The 15,362-nt window shown below is 41.8% G+C and overlaps 2 protein-coding genes across 2 annotated transcripts; both read right to left on the bottom strand.

Moving 5' to 3' along the window:
* Positions 1 to 528: 528 nt before the first annotated feature.
* Positions 529 to 3,990, bottom strand: LOC140559376 (membrane-spanning 4-domains subfamily A member 4A-like). The gene is made up of 6 exons (XM_072682867.1): positions 3,745 to 3,990; positions 3,261 to 3,371; positions 2,569 to 2,625; positions 2,251 to 2,394; positions 1,311 to 1,424; positions 529 to 627 (listed from the first exon to the last, which is right to left on the bottom strand). The coding sequence occupies exons 1-6, from the start codon at positions 3,988 to 3,990 to the stop codon at positions 529 to 531; spliced, it is 771 nt and encodes a 256-aa protein (XP_072538968.1).
* Positions 3,991 to 5,278: 1,288 nt separating this feature from the next.
* On the bottom strand, positions 5,279 to 15,084 carry LOC140559775 (uncharacterized). Its single transcript, XM_072683392.1, has 9 exons — positions 15,004 to 15,084; positions 11,780 to 11,998; positions 10,913 to 11,020; positions 10,623 to 10,682; positions 9,472 to 9,612; positions 9,176 to 9,286; positions 8,266 to 8,340; positions 8,029 to 8,094; positions 5,279 to 7,799 (listed from the first exon to the last, which is right to left on the bottom strand). The coding sequence occupies exons 1-9, from the start codon at positions 15,079 to 15,081 to the stop codon at positions 7,701 to 7,703; spliced, it is 957 nt and encodes a 318-aa protein (XP_072539493.1). The 5' UTR covers positions 15,082 to 15,084; the 3' UTR covers positions 5,279 to 7,700.
* Between the last annotated feature and the right edge of the window lie 278 nt (positions 15,085 to 15,362).

Below are 15,362 nucleotides of genomic sequence, written 5' to 3'. Positions count from 1 at the left end.
AGTGTCTCCTGCCTTTGCTGGAGTAACTGTCTCTACTGTCCAGAGAAGAAGACTATCTACTAGATTTTGGAGCAAAGCATTGCTGTGAGAATTTGATTGCATTCAGCGTCAAGAGCACTGTCAGGATACTGGATGATGACGATCACCACCCCACCTCATCATCCCCAACTCCTTAATTCATCTTAAAGGTACTAGATGGAGCTCCACCACCATCATTCCAGAGAACACAGTTCTTCCACTGCTCCACAGCTCCTCAATGCTGGGGGGCTTTATACCCCTCTAGCCCACGCCTGGCATTATTAGGCAGCATGGAGCCAATAGAATCATGATGTTCATCTGCTCCAGAATAGAATCCCATTCTATAAGCTATATACAAGCTGTTTGTGTGCATTTGCACATCTGTGTCAGCAATGGGTGAAACTTAAAGTAGCTGAATGCATTCACTAGAAGGGGTGTCCACAAACATTTGACCATATGGTGTCGTCACATAAACACAATGCTGTAAAATCTCATGCTACAAGGCTAAAGTCATCCATCCTTTACCTGTTGACCGGTGTGAGGTTGGAACTGGAAAGTGGGCACCGAAGAGTCGCCCGCTTGGGTTGGAGGTGCACTGGCAACAGGGCCCTTTTAAAAATGGAGATGGACAGAGTTCATAATGGACGGGTCCTTTCTGACCGCACTTCACATCTTCACCTCTGAGATCCAAAACACTTTCCATACTCTTTTACATCTAATTTACATAAATAAATAAATAAATAAATAAATAAGCAACCAAACAAACATTGAAACATTTTTAGGGGCCTGAAATTGGTTCTATGGTAGGGCAGGGGGCACTGCCAGTGATTTTGGGCCCCATGTAAAGATCTTTTCCTGGGCTCCACGAACCAAAATGCTCAATTGTTAGGAGCCCCTTTCACTCACAGGCCCTTAGAACCATCCTAGCATACGTCCTACGTGGCGTAGAACCTGGTATGGGTATATAGTAACCAGTGGATGTGCCCCTATCAATGCTTCAAAGGGCCTCCAGGCCCTGTAAAATAAGCAATATGAAGTTGATTCAGATGTCGACTGGATGGGTTCAATACTCGGGCTCGGCAAGCTGCCACTGTTGGGCCCTTGAGCAAGGCCCTTCACCCTCTCTGCTCCCTGGACAATGCAGCAATGGCTGCTCACTGCGTGTGCTCATTGTCCACTGTGTGTGTTTCACTAGTGTGTGTGTGTGTGTGTGTGTGTGTCCGTCACAATCTCTATCATTGTCTGAATGTGTTGAAAGTTGCTGATTTTAAAGGACAGACAGTGATGCTCACCGGCGGTTCAGTGGAGTGGGTGGCTTTGTATCCAAACAGTAAGATACACAGGCAGAGGATGAACTGAAGCACAGAAAGGCCCAGCAGCACTCCAGTGATCCCAGCAGTCTGGATCTGATGTAATAGAAATAAGAAATTTATGTAATAAATACATTTTAGGTAATATTAATTAAGACATCCTAGCAGCAAAACACTGAACATGTAACTCTGTAGATTCTTAATGTATTCTAATTGTAGGCGAAAGTACTTGTACTGGAGGAGAGCATGAACCAATCCAAGCGCATACAATCAACTACCAGTATGTACAAACAGTCAGATGGGACGTTTGGAAGGTCATCGCTGCACAGGATTAATAAAAAACCTGGGTTTATTTCTCTGATTTGCTTTAAAGCATGGGATTAACAGAAATACTATACGTCCACATATTTGTGGACACCCCTTCTAATGAATGCATTTAGCTACTTTAAGTTGCACCCATTGCTGAAACAGATGTGCAAATGTACACACACAGCTTGTACTGCCAATAGAACAGGACTATTTTAGAGGGGCTAGTGGGGTAGAGGGGTATAAAGCCCCCCAGCATTGAGGAGCTGTGGAGCAGTGGTAGAACTGTGTTCTCTGGAATGATGGATGGTGGTGGAGCTCCATCCAGTACTTTTGGATGGGATAATGGGGGATGGGGATGATGAGATGAGGTGGGGTGGGGTGCTGATCATCATCCAACATCCTGACCTCACTAACTTACGCTCTCTATCGCTGAATGTAATCAAATCCTCACAGCAATGCTCCTCCTCCAAGATCTAGTAGCGACAGTTACAAAAGCGCTGATTTCGGAAGAAACCGTGAATGAGCATGTGTCCCAATACTTTTGTCCATATAGTGTAGTTTTCGGGCCGGTCTGAATATGAATAACTGGTTTAATAGCATGATGAACACATACCTTAAAAGACTCGCAGTCATAGAAACCCCAGGAGCCATAGCATGGTCTGTATCCGAGACCTACTGTAAAGTCCGCTGACAGTAGAACGGCGGTTGTTCCCGCAGTTACGGCACTGAAAGTGTTCATTCCCAGGGAGCCTTTCACCTACAGGACAGAGGGCTGGTGACAGTGGTTGCTATGGTATACCAGGTGGTTTCTATGAGGTGGATAGGTAGTCGCTAGGTGGTTACTACGGTGTGGCTAGGTAAACATTTATTTCATAGATCATTTTTGATGTATTGTGAGCAGCAACAGCTTCTTCTGAACATGTTCACGTACCAAACCGAAGCTGAGGTTGTTCTCTGCTCCAACAGTCAGAGAGCCAGTGACGATGTACTGAAGGGGTGGAGGAACGTCACATTTAGCTGCATTAATTGCATAAATGATGTATTCCAGTATATCCCAGTCCTGCACCTGCACCCCACATTTACACTCCAGTAGAGCTTATTGATCACACGCCTCTGAAGTCTGACTTTCTGCAGCTTTACAAAACTTCTAGACAACGACTCCTCATATTTTCCTCCATGAAGCTCATGTTGATGCTCAGTAGAGCACAGAGACGCTCCTTTAATAGAGCTGATATTACTGAAATGCTTCATTTTCAATGGGCAGATCTGCAGCTGAAACAGGAGCCTAGTGCAGCCCAACATTTTTAACATCAACATTTTAATAGATCATTCTCCTCATTATGGCTTTTAGGGGGGGGTAGTGCACTATAGACCCCTGTGGCTCGGCCTAAGCTTTCGGCCTTTGTTTTCCTTCCATTACTTTTACTTTTCTACTTGAAGTGGTTCTGAAACCAGTACTTTTACACTTTTACTGGAGTAAAAAGCTTCAGTTGATACTTCAGCTTCTATAGAAGTCTTTTAAACCCTCGTATCTCCACTCACTTCTACCTGAGGAATGAATGTGAACACCTTTGACACCTTTGCTTATGTATGTTAATAATAATTAATAAACTCAGAGCTTACAATTAAAGATCCCCAGTAAAAAATTCCACTGTAGGCTGAAACTGAAGGGGCGGAGACCGTCAACACGATGCCAAACATAAAAGTAATGATCCCGATCATTATCTGAGCCGCCTAAGGAGAAACAGAAAAAGATATAGGTACATTTTTATTTGTTGTCATTAAAACATAGGAAAGATATGATATTAGCTGTAATTGTGGTCAATATCTCTGGTTTCAGATCTCCAAACACTTAACCAACTGCTGTAGACACGCTGCTGACACCTTATTAGGAGGCCTCCTCAGTTATCTACAGATGTTCAGCTTCTAAACAAGTGTTGAATCTCTGCCGGGTGAGGGTTAGTCCTGGATTTAGACTGGGGTTGGATTGAGGCTGAGGTTAAGGTGAGAAATAGGTTGCCTAAACCTAGGCGTGGAGTAGAGGAAGAACTGTGTTCTCTGGAATGATGGATGGTGGTGCTCCATCCAATAAAGTAAAATCTCTTACCCCAACTGCTTTTGGCTGGGCTCTCAGAAATTTCACAAGTTGGCCTGGAGGGGCCGTTACTCGTATGACGCCTGGCGTGACACTAGGGCCCGTGGAATTAGGAACCTCAATGGTAGAGATTCCAGCAGTTGGGAATCCGACAGCAGGCCCAGCTCCATTTTGCCCTGTTGCAGTGGGTGGGATGACATGGGTTACCAGCATGAAGCCATTTCTTGGGTTGTTGTCCGGTCCAGCAGTAGGGGACATCCTCAGTGGAGATGTATACACCTGTGAGAAACCGGCAGTTTCACCTTATTATCAGAACAAATGGCAATAATTACTAGAATGTCGAACTGTATTACAGTCCTGACTCAACATTTCCATAAAGCCCACCCATTAGACAAATCCCCCAATCAAAGATACCTCCGGACAATATGGGGTTGTAGGCCTTTCTTAGTGTACTTAGTGTAGAGGCGATATAACAGGGTGGAAAATTTTGCTTGTCTAGTCCCTGAGGAGAAGTACAGCCAATCATCATGAACCTATTGGCACCATGCTGCCTAATAATGCCAGGTGTGGGTTAGAGGGGTATAAAGCCCCCCAGCATTGAGGAGCTGTGGAGCAGTGGAAGAACTGTGTTCTCTGGAATGATGGATGGTGGTGGAGCTCCATTCAGTACTTTTGGGATGAGTTGGGGAGTTGGGAATGATGAGGTGGGGTGGTGATCATCATCATCCAACATCCTGACGTCACTAACGCTCACATCACTGAATGTAATCAAATCCTCACAGCAATTTTCCTCCATAATCTAGTAGAAAGCCTTCTCCCCTGGACAGTAGAGACAGTTACTCCAACAAAAGCAGGAGAAACTCTTTTAATCCCGTTGATCTCAGAAGAAACAATGAATAAGCAGGTGTCCCAATACTTTTGTCCATTTAGTGGACAGTAGACTTACTATTTACACATCAAACTACAACTTAAAATTTCTGTGTCTGGACTGGAGAACTGGTAGAAGACTCAATATCTCAATAAAGAAACTTGTTGGTCGGTTATAAATCAGACGTATTGTGTATCAGCCGTAGGAAGACAATTCGCATCTAGTTTTGACAACATGTAAAAAGACATAAAAGCTCGTCCTCGACCTACTTTTACTACCATAACTGTTTATTACCTGAGTTGAAATCCGTCCTGGTAGAAGGTGGAGATCTCAAAGAGTCGTTAGATGTTTTTTCCCGTGTTTTGTTTCTTGGCCTAGCTGGATGTTCATGACCTTTGGAATCAGTTCTAAACACACCTCACAATTATCAGCCAGTGCACAGTTATCAAGGCTTCCTGAGACTGCCATTGACTTTCCAAAATAAAAGTTCTTTATGAGGAAGATCAAGTTCATGTGCTTCCACCACGGCCCGGGGTCACCATCAACCGCCCGAGTCAGGGAGAGCACAATTGGCCGTGGTTTCTAAACACACCTCCCAATTCCTAGTACGCACACTCAGTGAAGCTTCCTGAGACTGCCATTGGCTTTCCAAAATAAAAGTCCTTTTTGGAGCAAGACTTTCAAGTTTGAGTTTATTAAAGCCTCAATCCACACAGAAATCATTTACAACACAGAAACAGTAAATACACCACCACATCCACCAAAACAGGCAGAGTGTGTGTGTGTGTGTGTGTGTGTGTGTGTATATACATAAGGTGCAAAAACGTGCAAAAAGTATGCCTTTATGGGGTCCTAAGCAGATTTTCATTTCATTTCATTTTTTCATTTATTTATTCATTAAAATTAATATAAAAATTGATTTGACCTGTGTAATAATATTTTCTTTCAATATTCAAAATATATAAAATAGATATTTTTTTATCATGGTATCTTGGTGCTCTTGGGGGCCCCCTGGTGGCGTTGGGGCCCTAAGCAGCTGCGTAATTCGAGTCAGAGGTTCTGTTTCAGTTTTGACCTTGCCCAAACTCGAGAACTCTACTCTACTTGACGTTTAAAAGGCTGAATCTGGGGCTCAGAGTGGCTCAGCGGTCACAGGCGCTATGGGCCAGGGGGTCAAGGGTTCGAATCCCGGGCCATGTCACTTTGCCATCAGCAGCCGGAGTCGGAGAGAGCACAATTGGCCGTGCTCTCTCCCCTCATCACTGTTAAAGAGATGTTAGCCGGCAGAGGTGTCTGTTTGCTGGCATGCTGCAGCTGAGGACCCAATACTTTCCTCTGAGCCTGGTGATGCAGCAGCTCAAAAAGAGGCGATGGCTGGAAGTCTTTAAGTCCTAGTGTGGCAGCACTACAGGGAGCTACGATCTGGTGGGTTAATTGGCAGAACTGAATTGGGAGAAAAAGGGAAAATTTTAACATACACATACACCAACACACACACACACACACACACACACACACACACACACATATATATATATATATATATATATATATATATATATATATATATAGGCACTATGAGTGGGTGGATCTCTTGCATTCAGTTGCTCGCCAGTACTAGGGGGCGCTAGTACTTTCATGAATACAGAACCCCCATCCCCAAAATAAGCAGTAAAGGCACGTAAACATACAGACGGCACATAAACCTGCTGACAGTTAGAGCTCATTGTATTGATGCTAAAGGCACTTCAGGAAAGAGCGGATTGGTTCACGTTTTTCCACATTTTGTAGCTTCAGTATGCAGAAGAGCTGCTGTGAATGTGTGTTCAGGTGCTCACAGTCTCAGATTGTTTATTAATGTATTTATTATTATTTTTACTCAATTTGTTTTGTATAATTAACTCCTGGGTGATACTTCATCAAACTCTGATCAGACTCTGATCAGACTCTGATCAGTAACATCTCTGTGATGGAGCAGCAGTGAAGCCTCTGAATACATTCAGTAGAGCAGTAGAATGAACCAGTGTCCAATCCATCAATCATCAGCTCTAATACTGACCATCTCAAGACCTGCTGCTGACACCAGTCTGGAACTGGATCTAAACTGGATTAGACTGGGATTAAGGATCTATGATGATGGTTAGGATGAGGTTTTGGGTTGAGGTTACGGTGAGGGTTAGGACTAGAATGATGGTTAGAATGAGTTTAGAACTAGGATTAGGGCCAGAATGATGGTTAGGATTAGGTTTTGGGTTGAGGTTAAGGTTAGGATTAGGGATGAGGGTAAGGACTAGGTTTTGGGTTGATGTTAGTATTAGGTTTTGGGTTGAGGTTAGGATTAGGTTTTGGGTTGAGGTTAGGATTAGGTTTTGGGTTGAGGTAAGGACTAGGTTTTGGGTTGAGGTTATGGTTAGGATTAGGTTTTGGGTTGAGGTTAAGGTTAGGATTAGGGATGAGGGTAGGGGCTAGGTTTTGGGTTGAGGTTAGGATTAGGATCAGAATGATGTTAGGATTAGGTTTTGGGTGGAGGTTAGGATTAGGATCAGAATGATGGTTAGGATTAGGTTTTGGGTGGAGGTTATGGTTGGGATTAAGTTTTGGGTTGAGGTTAGGATTAGGATCAGAATGATGGTTAGGATTAGGTTTTGGGTTGAGGTTATGGTTGGGATTAAGTTTTGGGTTGAGGTTAGGATAAGGATCAGAATGATGGTTAGGATTAGGTTTTGGGTTGAGATTAAGGTTAGGGCCAGGGTTAGGTTAAGTATTTACCTCAGTGGATTCAGAAGCTTCACTGCTGCTCTTGCACTGATCTTCTGTTGATGTGTTACTGATACTCTGTTAATTCGATCCAGAGTTAATTAATCATCTACAAACGACCACTTAAAATAAAGCAGTACCACCACCAGTGGTACATCCCAACCAACCCTGCTGGTCCATTTGTCTTCCAAAATGAAAAATAACATTCATTCAAGGTTTCGATGTGACAGCAGTGACGAACATCTACAGCATTACAACAGCTGTAAACATTAGAAGCTGAAAAAAAGCATCATGACAGCATCTTAATACGTCTAGCTCTCTTCCAGGTCGATTTCTGCCATGATCAAATGTCCGATTTGAGGACGCAGGAGCTGTACGACGGAGGATCGTCTGTAGAGGCGTTGTCCACACTCTCACTGGGATTATTGCTGCCAAACGAGCCCTTTAAAAAAAATTCAAGAGAATATTTGTTACTAGTCCTGGGTTTCCTGAATAGAGCTGAGATGCAGCTGGTTGTGCAGTCATAAGTATTTATTTAATTACATTATTAGATACACAGTGAATTAGCTTAGCTTCTAGATTTATTTGTCGAGTCAAAGAAATGTGTCAAAGAATCAACATAAAGAAAAGCTCTTCTGCTGTGACGGAGTAGACCCACAGCCTTGTTTTACCTCCTGGTCGTGGTGGGTTTGGAATGTGTTGAATATGCTGACGTCGGAATTATCGGCGTAAAAATTCTGTGAAATGATGGATACCAGTTACTCATGCTACTCTGGGTTTCCCTTTCTACGACTATAACTAGGATGCTGCTGCTTTCAGTATTTATTTAATTCTATACTTAGATATACAAAGTTCTCATTTGGTAAAGAAGTGGACCCTAATACTGAAAGAGCACAGTGATCTTTTACCTGTTGACCAGCATGACCTTGAAATGAAGAGGGCATTGGAGGGCCGCCTGCTGCCGGCACAGTGATAAAAGGTCCCTTTAAAACGGAGAGAGAAAGACAGATCATCATGGATCAGTAGCAGTAGCAGTAATAACCGTAGCAGTAATTACCGTAGAAGTAATTGCCATAGCAGTAGAAGTAGTAGCAATAATTACTGTAGCAGTAATTTATGTAGCAGTAGAAAGTAGTAATTCCTGTAGCAGTGGAAGTAGTAGCAGTTATTACCATAGCAGCAGAAGTAGTAGTAGTAATTACCGTTGCAGTAGAAGTAGTAGCCGTAATTACCGTAGCAGTAATTACCATAGCAGTAGAAGTAGTAATTACTGTAGAAAGTAAAAGTAGTAGTAATTACCATAGCAGTAGACGTAGTAATTACCGTAGCAGAAGTAGTAGTAGTAATTACCGTAGCAGCAGAAGTAGTAATAACCGTAGCAGTAAAAGTAGTAATTACCGTAGCAGCAGAAGTAGTAGTAGTAGTAATTACCGTAGCAGCAGAAGTAGTAGCATTAATTACCGTAAAAGTAGTAGAAGTAATTACCGTAGAAGTAGCATCAGCATATGCAGTAGTAGTAATAGTAGCATTTTGATAATAGTAATAGCAGTAGCAGGAATTACTGTAGCAGTAGCATCAGCATGAGTAGCAGAAATAGTACAAATGATAGTTACAGTAGCAACAGTAGTATTTGTGATAATGGCAGTAGTAGGAGTTGCATTAGAGGTAGTAGTAATAACATAGCTTTGTGATGCATGTACACAGATTTGCCCAAAACAGTGAGCCACATGAACAACCGATGAGTGGGTTTTCTGCAGTCACTGCCACAAGAAACATAGGGCACCGGAATTCAGGTTTCTCAGGTACTGGGATTCTCACCATTGGTTCAGGGCAGCAGCCTTTGCATCTCAACGCAGTAAACATCATGGAGCTGAAGACGACGAAGAGCGAAAACACCATCAGGAATCCTAGGATCGCTGTGAACTGATGCTGAGGGACAGTGGGACATCAAAACACAAATGAATTCCCATTCATATCAAGATTGCAATGTCTGAAGATCTCAGACGGTCTTTTGTCAACAGGAACACACAGTTTCACACTGCGGGAGGTTCGTATCAAGCTAAACGCCGCTCAAAACTATTTAAACTCTGTGACTTCATGCAACAAGCACGTACCTTAGCGCTAATGCAATCAAAGGAATCCCATTTGCTGCAAGATTTGTTTGACAGACCACTGACAAAGCCAAAAACCAGTATAATAATGAGTATTCCTGTAGCTGCAATACTGGCTACACTAGCCCACAGAGAGTATTTCACCTGGAAGAGATGGAGAAGTCGATCAGAATGGATTTATACAGTTTTGTTAAGTATAGATTTTACATTATATTCAGAGTTCCAGTCATTTGTGTCATTTTCTCTCATAAATGTTTTCAAATAATGAAAATTAAATGTTCTTGCCTGAAATTAAACTTCTAGAGTATTAAATGACCAAGCACAAAAATCTAGTATATAAAATGAATCATGTTTGTGATCCAGATTCCCTAGAAATCCTGATTTCTAGGAATTATTACATTTTGAATGATAATCTATTGAAGTTAAAGCAGTTTGTATACTTCGTTGCCAAGAGTCCAAATATTACTTACTTAAAAATTGATGTAAAGTTTTAACCCTTGACTTTAGACTGTGCTTGAAGACTGTCCTTTACTTAAGAAGTTATTTACTTATATATAGTACCCTATATATAACCATGCAAAAAGTTACATTCAGTTCAATCCAGAATTCAATTCACAAGTTTATACTATATAATAAATGTCAAATTTATTGCCAATAAATAATCAAAAAATAATGTTCTCTTGCTTTTGCCAGCAGCAGTTTAAATACATGAACAACACTATAAGGAATAGAGATGATGACATACCAAAGAGAAATTTGGATTGGGATTATTATTACATTTTATTAAAAATTAAAAATGTACTAAAGCTAAAACCTGTTTAAATTGTTTAGAAAAGGTTAAGTAATGTCAAGTATTAAAGTTGTACAAATCTTACTTGCTTAAAAAGGCAGAGTAAAATTGTACCCCTCTTGATTAATTTATTGGTCATTGTGTAGACTGGTTGATTAAGCTAAGTGATTAATTTTTTTTTCAAAAAAGTTGAAAACTGAGCTTTTAAAATTTGTTTATTTTGATAAAATATTGCTAAGTCGTCGCTTTAATAATAAGAGCATTTAGAAGCTTCAAGAACAACGGATTCACAAAACATCCCCACCAATGGTTAAGAAGTGTCTAAAAACTAACAGCACTGTAATGAATACAGACACTGACATACCAAAGAGGAACTGGGATTGTTCAGTGGTGAGGCAACAGTCAGACCGCCGGCGACGAGGTGCTGAAAAAACAAAACAAAAAATAAATACATGGAACAAAACCACCCATTCCCAGCCGTGCACCTGAAATTCCCGTCCTGCACATTCTAGAGCCCCAGGGCCCAACAGTTCAATCCTCAGGCAGGAGCGTCGCAATGAGCTGAAGTACGACAGGCTTCTCAGAGAGCAGGTCTGAGGAACACTGGGTCTGCTTAAACCTCGTGCACATGTGATAAATAAACTCAGAGCTTACGGCCACAGCGGTGAGGAGAACAAATCCAATATAGAGAGGAACTGGAGCGGACACTACGAACACGGTGACAAAGACCAGATATATCACCCCAAACACCAGGTGTATAGTCTGAGGAAAAAAGAAACATCCAGATATTATAGTTCACTTATGTAGTTCAACACTGAAGTAGTTGTAAATGTGTGTGTGTGTGTGTGTGTGTGTGTATATATATATATATACACACATACACACACACATATATATATATATATATATATATATATATATATATATATATATATATATATATACATATATAGACATATATATGTCATAGTTATTTTTTTCTATATTTTTACTATTTTAGTTAAAACTTAACATTTATATCATACTGTTACAACAATACTATAGACTAATATCGTTTTCTTAAGCACTATTAATTACTGATGGACAAACTGACTTTTTACGGAATTTTCTTTCTTTTTAGAAAGTATTTTTAGACAGAAATGAAGTTTAAACATTTGATCCTAAAATTCAGATGATTAATAACAGGTTACTTTACTTAAAATCTGATTTAACTTGGTAATTAGATTTTTTATAACCAACTTTTAGTAAGTACACTCGCATTTTTAACATTTTTAAATGAAACATTTATTTAAATACATTAAAAAACATTTCATAAGAAAAGTGTTATTTAAGAAGCAGACATTTTTAAATTCAGCTAATTCACAGATTTCTGGACATCTTAACTGCAGGGTTTCTTTAACCTGCTAGCAACAGTCATGCCAGGGGGGGTCCATTAGGGGTCCTCGCAAACGTCCACTTTATTATTCTGTCATTTCGAGAATTTCTGTTGGATGCCATCGTTGAGGGAATGAAATGGCTCACCCCGATTGCTTTTGGTGGCAGCATCCGACGTCTCAAACCTGCCGAGTCGACTATGACAGTGACCCCACCACCAGGCACCCCAGCAGTAGGGTACCCAGCATGCCAAGCTCCAGCTGTGGGCTGCCCTGTTGGAGCCACTGGAAATCCTTGGTTTAAGCCATTTGCTGGGTTATTGCCCCATGCAGCAGCGGTGGACATCCTTAATGAAGATTTATTAACCTGTGGAAAAACAGCAGCTATAATAAAATCCAAAGATCTCTCTGAAAAGCACAAAATACAGCGAGGAGACGATTAGGATCAGAACTAGCTCCTAAACTATAAAGGGCTTTCAAGTTTTAATTAAAATACAATTCAATTTTATCCAGATGAAATTTTGGGAGGCTACAGTGAACTGTACTGACAACCTCAGAAGGAACAGACAAGACCTTGTCATTTCACTTTGGGTATGTTTTCCAGACAGGAATTAAGCCTAGTCCAGGACTAGGACACAGCATTTTGAGTAGAGCCCAAGCATAAACCCCTTCTGTTAAACCAGCTCTTTAACTCTCTATTCAAATGAGCTCAACAGAGATCACAGCTATTGGTCACTTTCTTTGGACTGAGACTAAGACACCCACTACTAGGGATGAACCGATCCGGCGTTTTCAGTTCCGATATCAATACCGACTTTGCATATCGGTCGATACCCGATACCAGTCCGATACCAATGCTGAATTAATAGAAGGTATATCTCACCATGTGGGAGAGACTAAAGGCATCAGGATTGACTTAATCTTCACATTACTAACTTTGTAAAACAAAACATAACAAATTAACACATAGACATAAATGTGACGTAAATTACAATGATATAGATCCTTAATGATAAAGATATAATGATATAAATTGCTATTTATTTGTCACGAACATAAACAACTGTGCAGGACACAGCATTCAAATTCACAACAACAAAAAAAGTCAAGCTAATATATTAAAATATATAAAAATAAGTAGTTTCACTTTGTCAAACACACAAACAGTCATCAATATTATTTTTTAATATTTAGTTAGCGTAATTCAAAATAAAATCTAGCAGCTAAACCTGAGAATAAATAAGTAACTTGGTCAATCATACAAGTATCGATCAAAAAAATTGCAAATATGTAAATTCAGTGCAGTCTCACACCACCCAATTAAGCTCGCAGACCGCTGACGACCACACGCCGAGCGAGCCATGCCCCAGATCCCGCCCCCACTCACAGTCCACTGGCGGAGGGAAGGAATACGTCACACGCAGCGAGCGCGGCTATTGGTGGAGACGAAAACCATCGGCGGGAGAAAAGCGGAATCAGGAAGAAACAAAAACGAAACAGACGTGCGAGGCTGGCACGTGACGCACGTACACACACACACACACACACACACACACACACTTAAAAATAAAGAGATTCCAACAAAGGTATTAAATCAATACAATTCAGTGTGGCGCGGGGGAGGGGGGAGGGGGGGTGTCCTGCCCCCGCCCAGCTTATATAAGTTATAGCTTGATACGGGTGCGAGCCCCGCCCCCTCAAAGGTGAGTTACTAGCATGTAAGGTGAGGTGGGCTCGGTGACCACCTGAACTAACCTGAACTATGCTGGGTCTATTTCCAGACTTCCTAACTCCCCCCACCCCCGTCCTTAGATCAGGACAGGACAGGACAGGACAGGACAGGACAGGTGAGACGCCCCTCACTCCAAGGTAAGTTTACAGAGGAAATGGAAGTGCATAAACACTAAATGTGAGCCTTAAGGGAAAGTATACAACTCAGATAGAGATTATTCTGATGCTTGCTTCGTTCTAGATGAAGTAAATGGGAATAAAATATTATTATTATTATTATTATTAGCAGTTTGATATCTTAACCTCATTCTTGGTCAATTATGAGCAGAAAAGTACTCAGTCTCATATTTAATGCACAACCAGAACAGTACAGAAGGATTACGTCCCGTTAACTGGTGAGATGCGTCTGAGTGGCAGGGGACACACACAAGTGGCAGATTTTCAGCCCCAGCATCAGCAGCCCAACCCAAGGCTCTCACACTTAGTCTGGACGCAACATCTGAGCAGACAACCAGCCTTGACCGTCAACTCAGTCCAATCTCACTGCAAAAAAGTTCAGCTTGTCTTCAGTGTGCTGTAGCTTAAACACACACACACACACACACACAAAAGTGCCGGGAACTGAACTGAAACTACTCTGAAAATGGGATTAGCGGTCACTAACAGTAAAGCTGAATGGCCACCACTGCACTCACGGCACGACAAGGCCTCAAAGTCTTGCACGTTTGCTGCTACACACTGTACTGCATTACAGCTGAGCTTCTTGCCTTGCTGAGGCATGCGAGCTACCATGCTCTGGATTTATGGGTAAAGCTGCCTCAGTAAATCACTGGGTAGGATCTTCTGATAAGCTGATAGTATCATCGCAGAGGATGCTCCCTGCAGAAGGGTAAATATACAAATAAATAAACAGTTAGCTAAGAGGTCTAAACTCTCCAGAAAATCTGGCCTGGCCCATATAGATCACAGGGCAGATGCGTGGTCAAGCTTTCCCGTGTCCTGACGGGCCCAGCAGAGCTCTACAGAGCGGAATATATTCTGAATTAATAAATAAATAAATAAACTTGCGGCCTGCAGTAAATCTGCCCACATCAGTGGAGAAGAACGGCCGCCTATGGCAACTTCCTCATTTCAGGTGGTCCGCCGTGTTCCACGTACCACCCCCTCTACCTCAGCTCCTCAGCTCCTCAGCTTGCCCCAACATTGAACCACCAGCACATGCTGTCATAGATGTCACGACTGTAGCAGGTGCACCAGATATTCAGCCCTGCTAGAACATATATATATATATATATGTATGATTCCCATTATTTAGAATATAAATATATGTATGTATTTTTATTGCCCCTAAAATGTATTTATTGGTCATTTTAAGCTTTTTTCAGTTTTCAGGCTGGTCACTTGTTGCCCAGACACTATCTATTTGCTCAACTGTCCAAAACATCAGCCCTCCCTTCCTGTTATTCAATCATGAGGTGTCTATAACCGTCATTTATTGTAGATACTAACATATGCAAAATAGCCTCCAGTAAATCCCCAGGAAAGACCTTAGAGCCAAACAAGCTCAACAAAGGCTAGACGACCCCCTCCTCTTCCTCTTCCTCTTCCTCCTCAAAAAACACAGATTAAAGGAACACTTACTGCTCTGTTTCGGTTCTGCGGTTCTGCATTCACAGAGTGCTTCCTCACCACGTCCACAGCCGTCTGGTTCTGGAGCATGAGATACCAGTTCCAACATGAACTCCAGCCCACAGTCAACCAATCATCCACAATTATATCAGCCTCCTCCCATCAGCTGAATCTCTCCACCACAAACATGGAGACATGGAGCTCACCACACGTCTACCACAGTTGCCCTCTGGGGGGCACTGTAGGTCTTGGCCTGCTCAACCAACCCTATTCACCAGCAGCTTCTTTACCATCTGAAGCTGAAGCAGTCCCTCTGCCTTCTGCTCTGCGTCACCTTGGCATGGTGATCTGGTAACGCCGTCTTGGGATAG

The sequence above is a fragment of the Salminus brasiliensis genome, chromosome 7 (genome assembly GCF_030463535.1).
Source record: "Salminus brasiliensis chromosome 7, fSalBra1.hap2, whole genome shotgun sequence".
Lineage (NCBI taxonomy): Eukaryota > Metazoa > Chordata > Actinopteri > Characiformes > Bryconidae > Salminus > Salminus brasiliensis.
The sequence above is the reverse complement of the archived record's forward strand: the minus strand, read 5'-3'. Positions and strand labels throughout refer to the sequence as shown.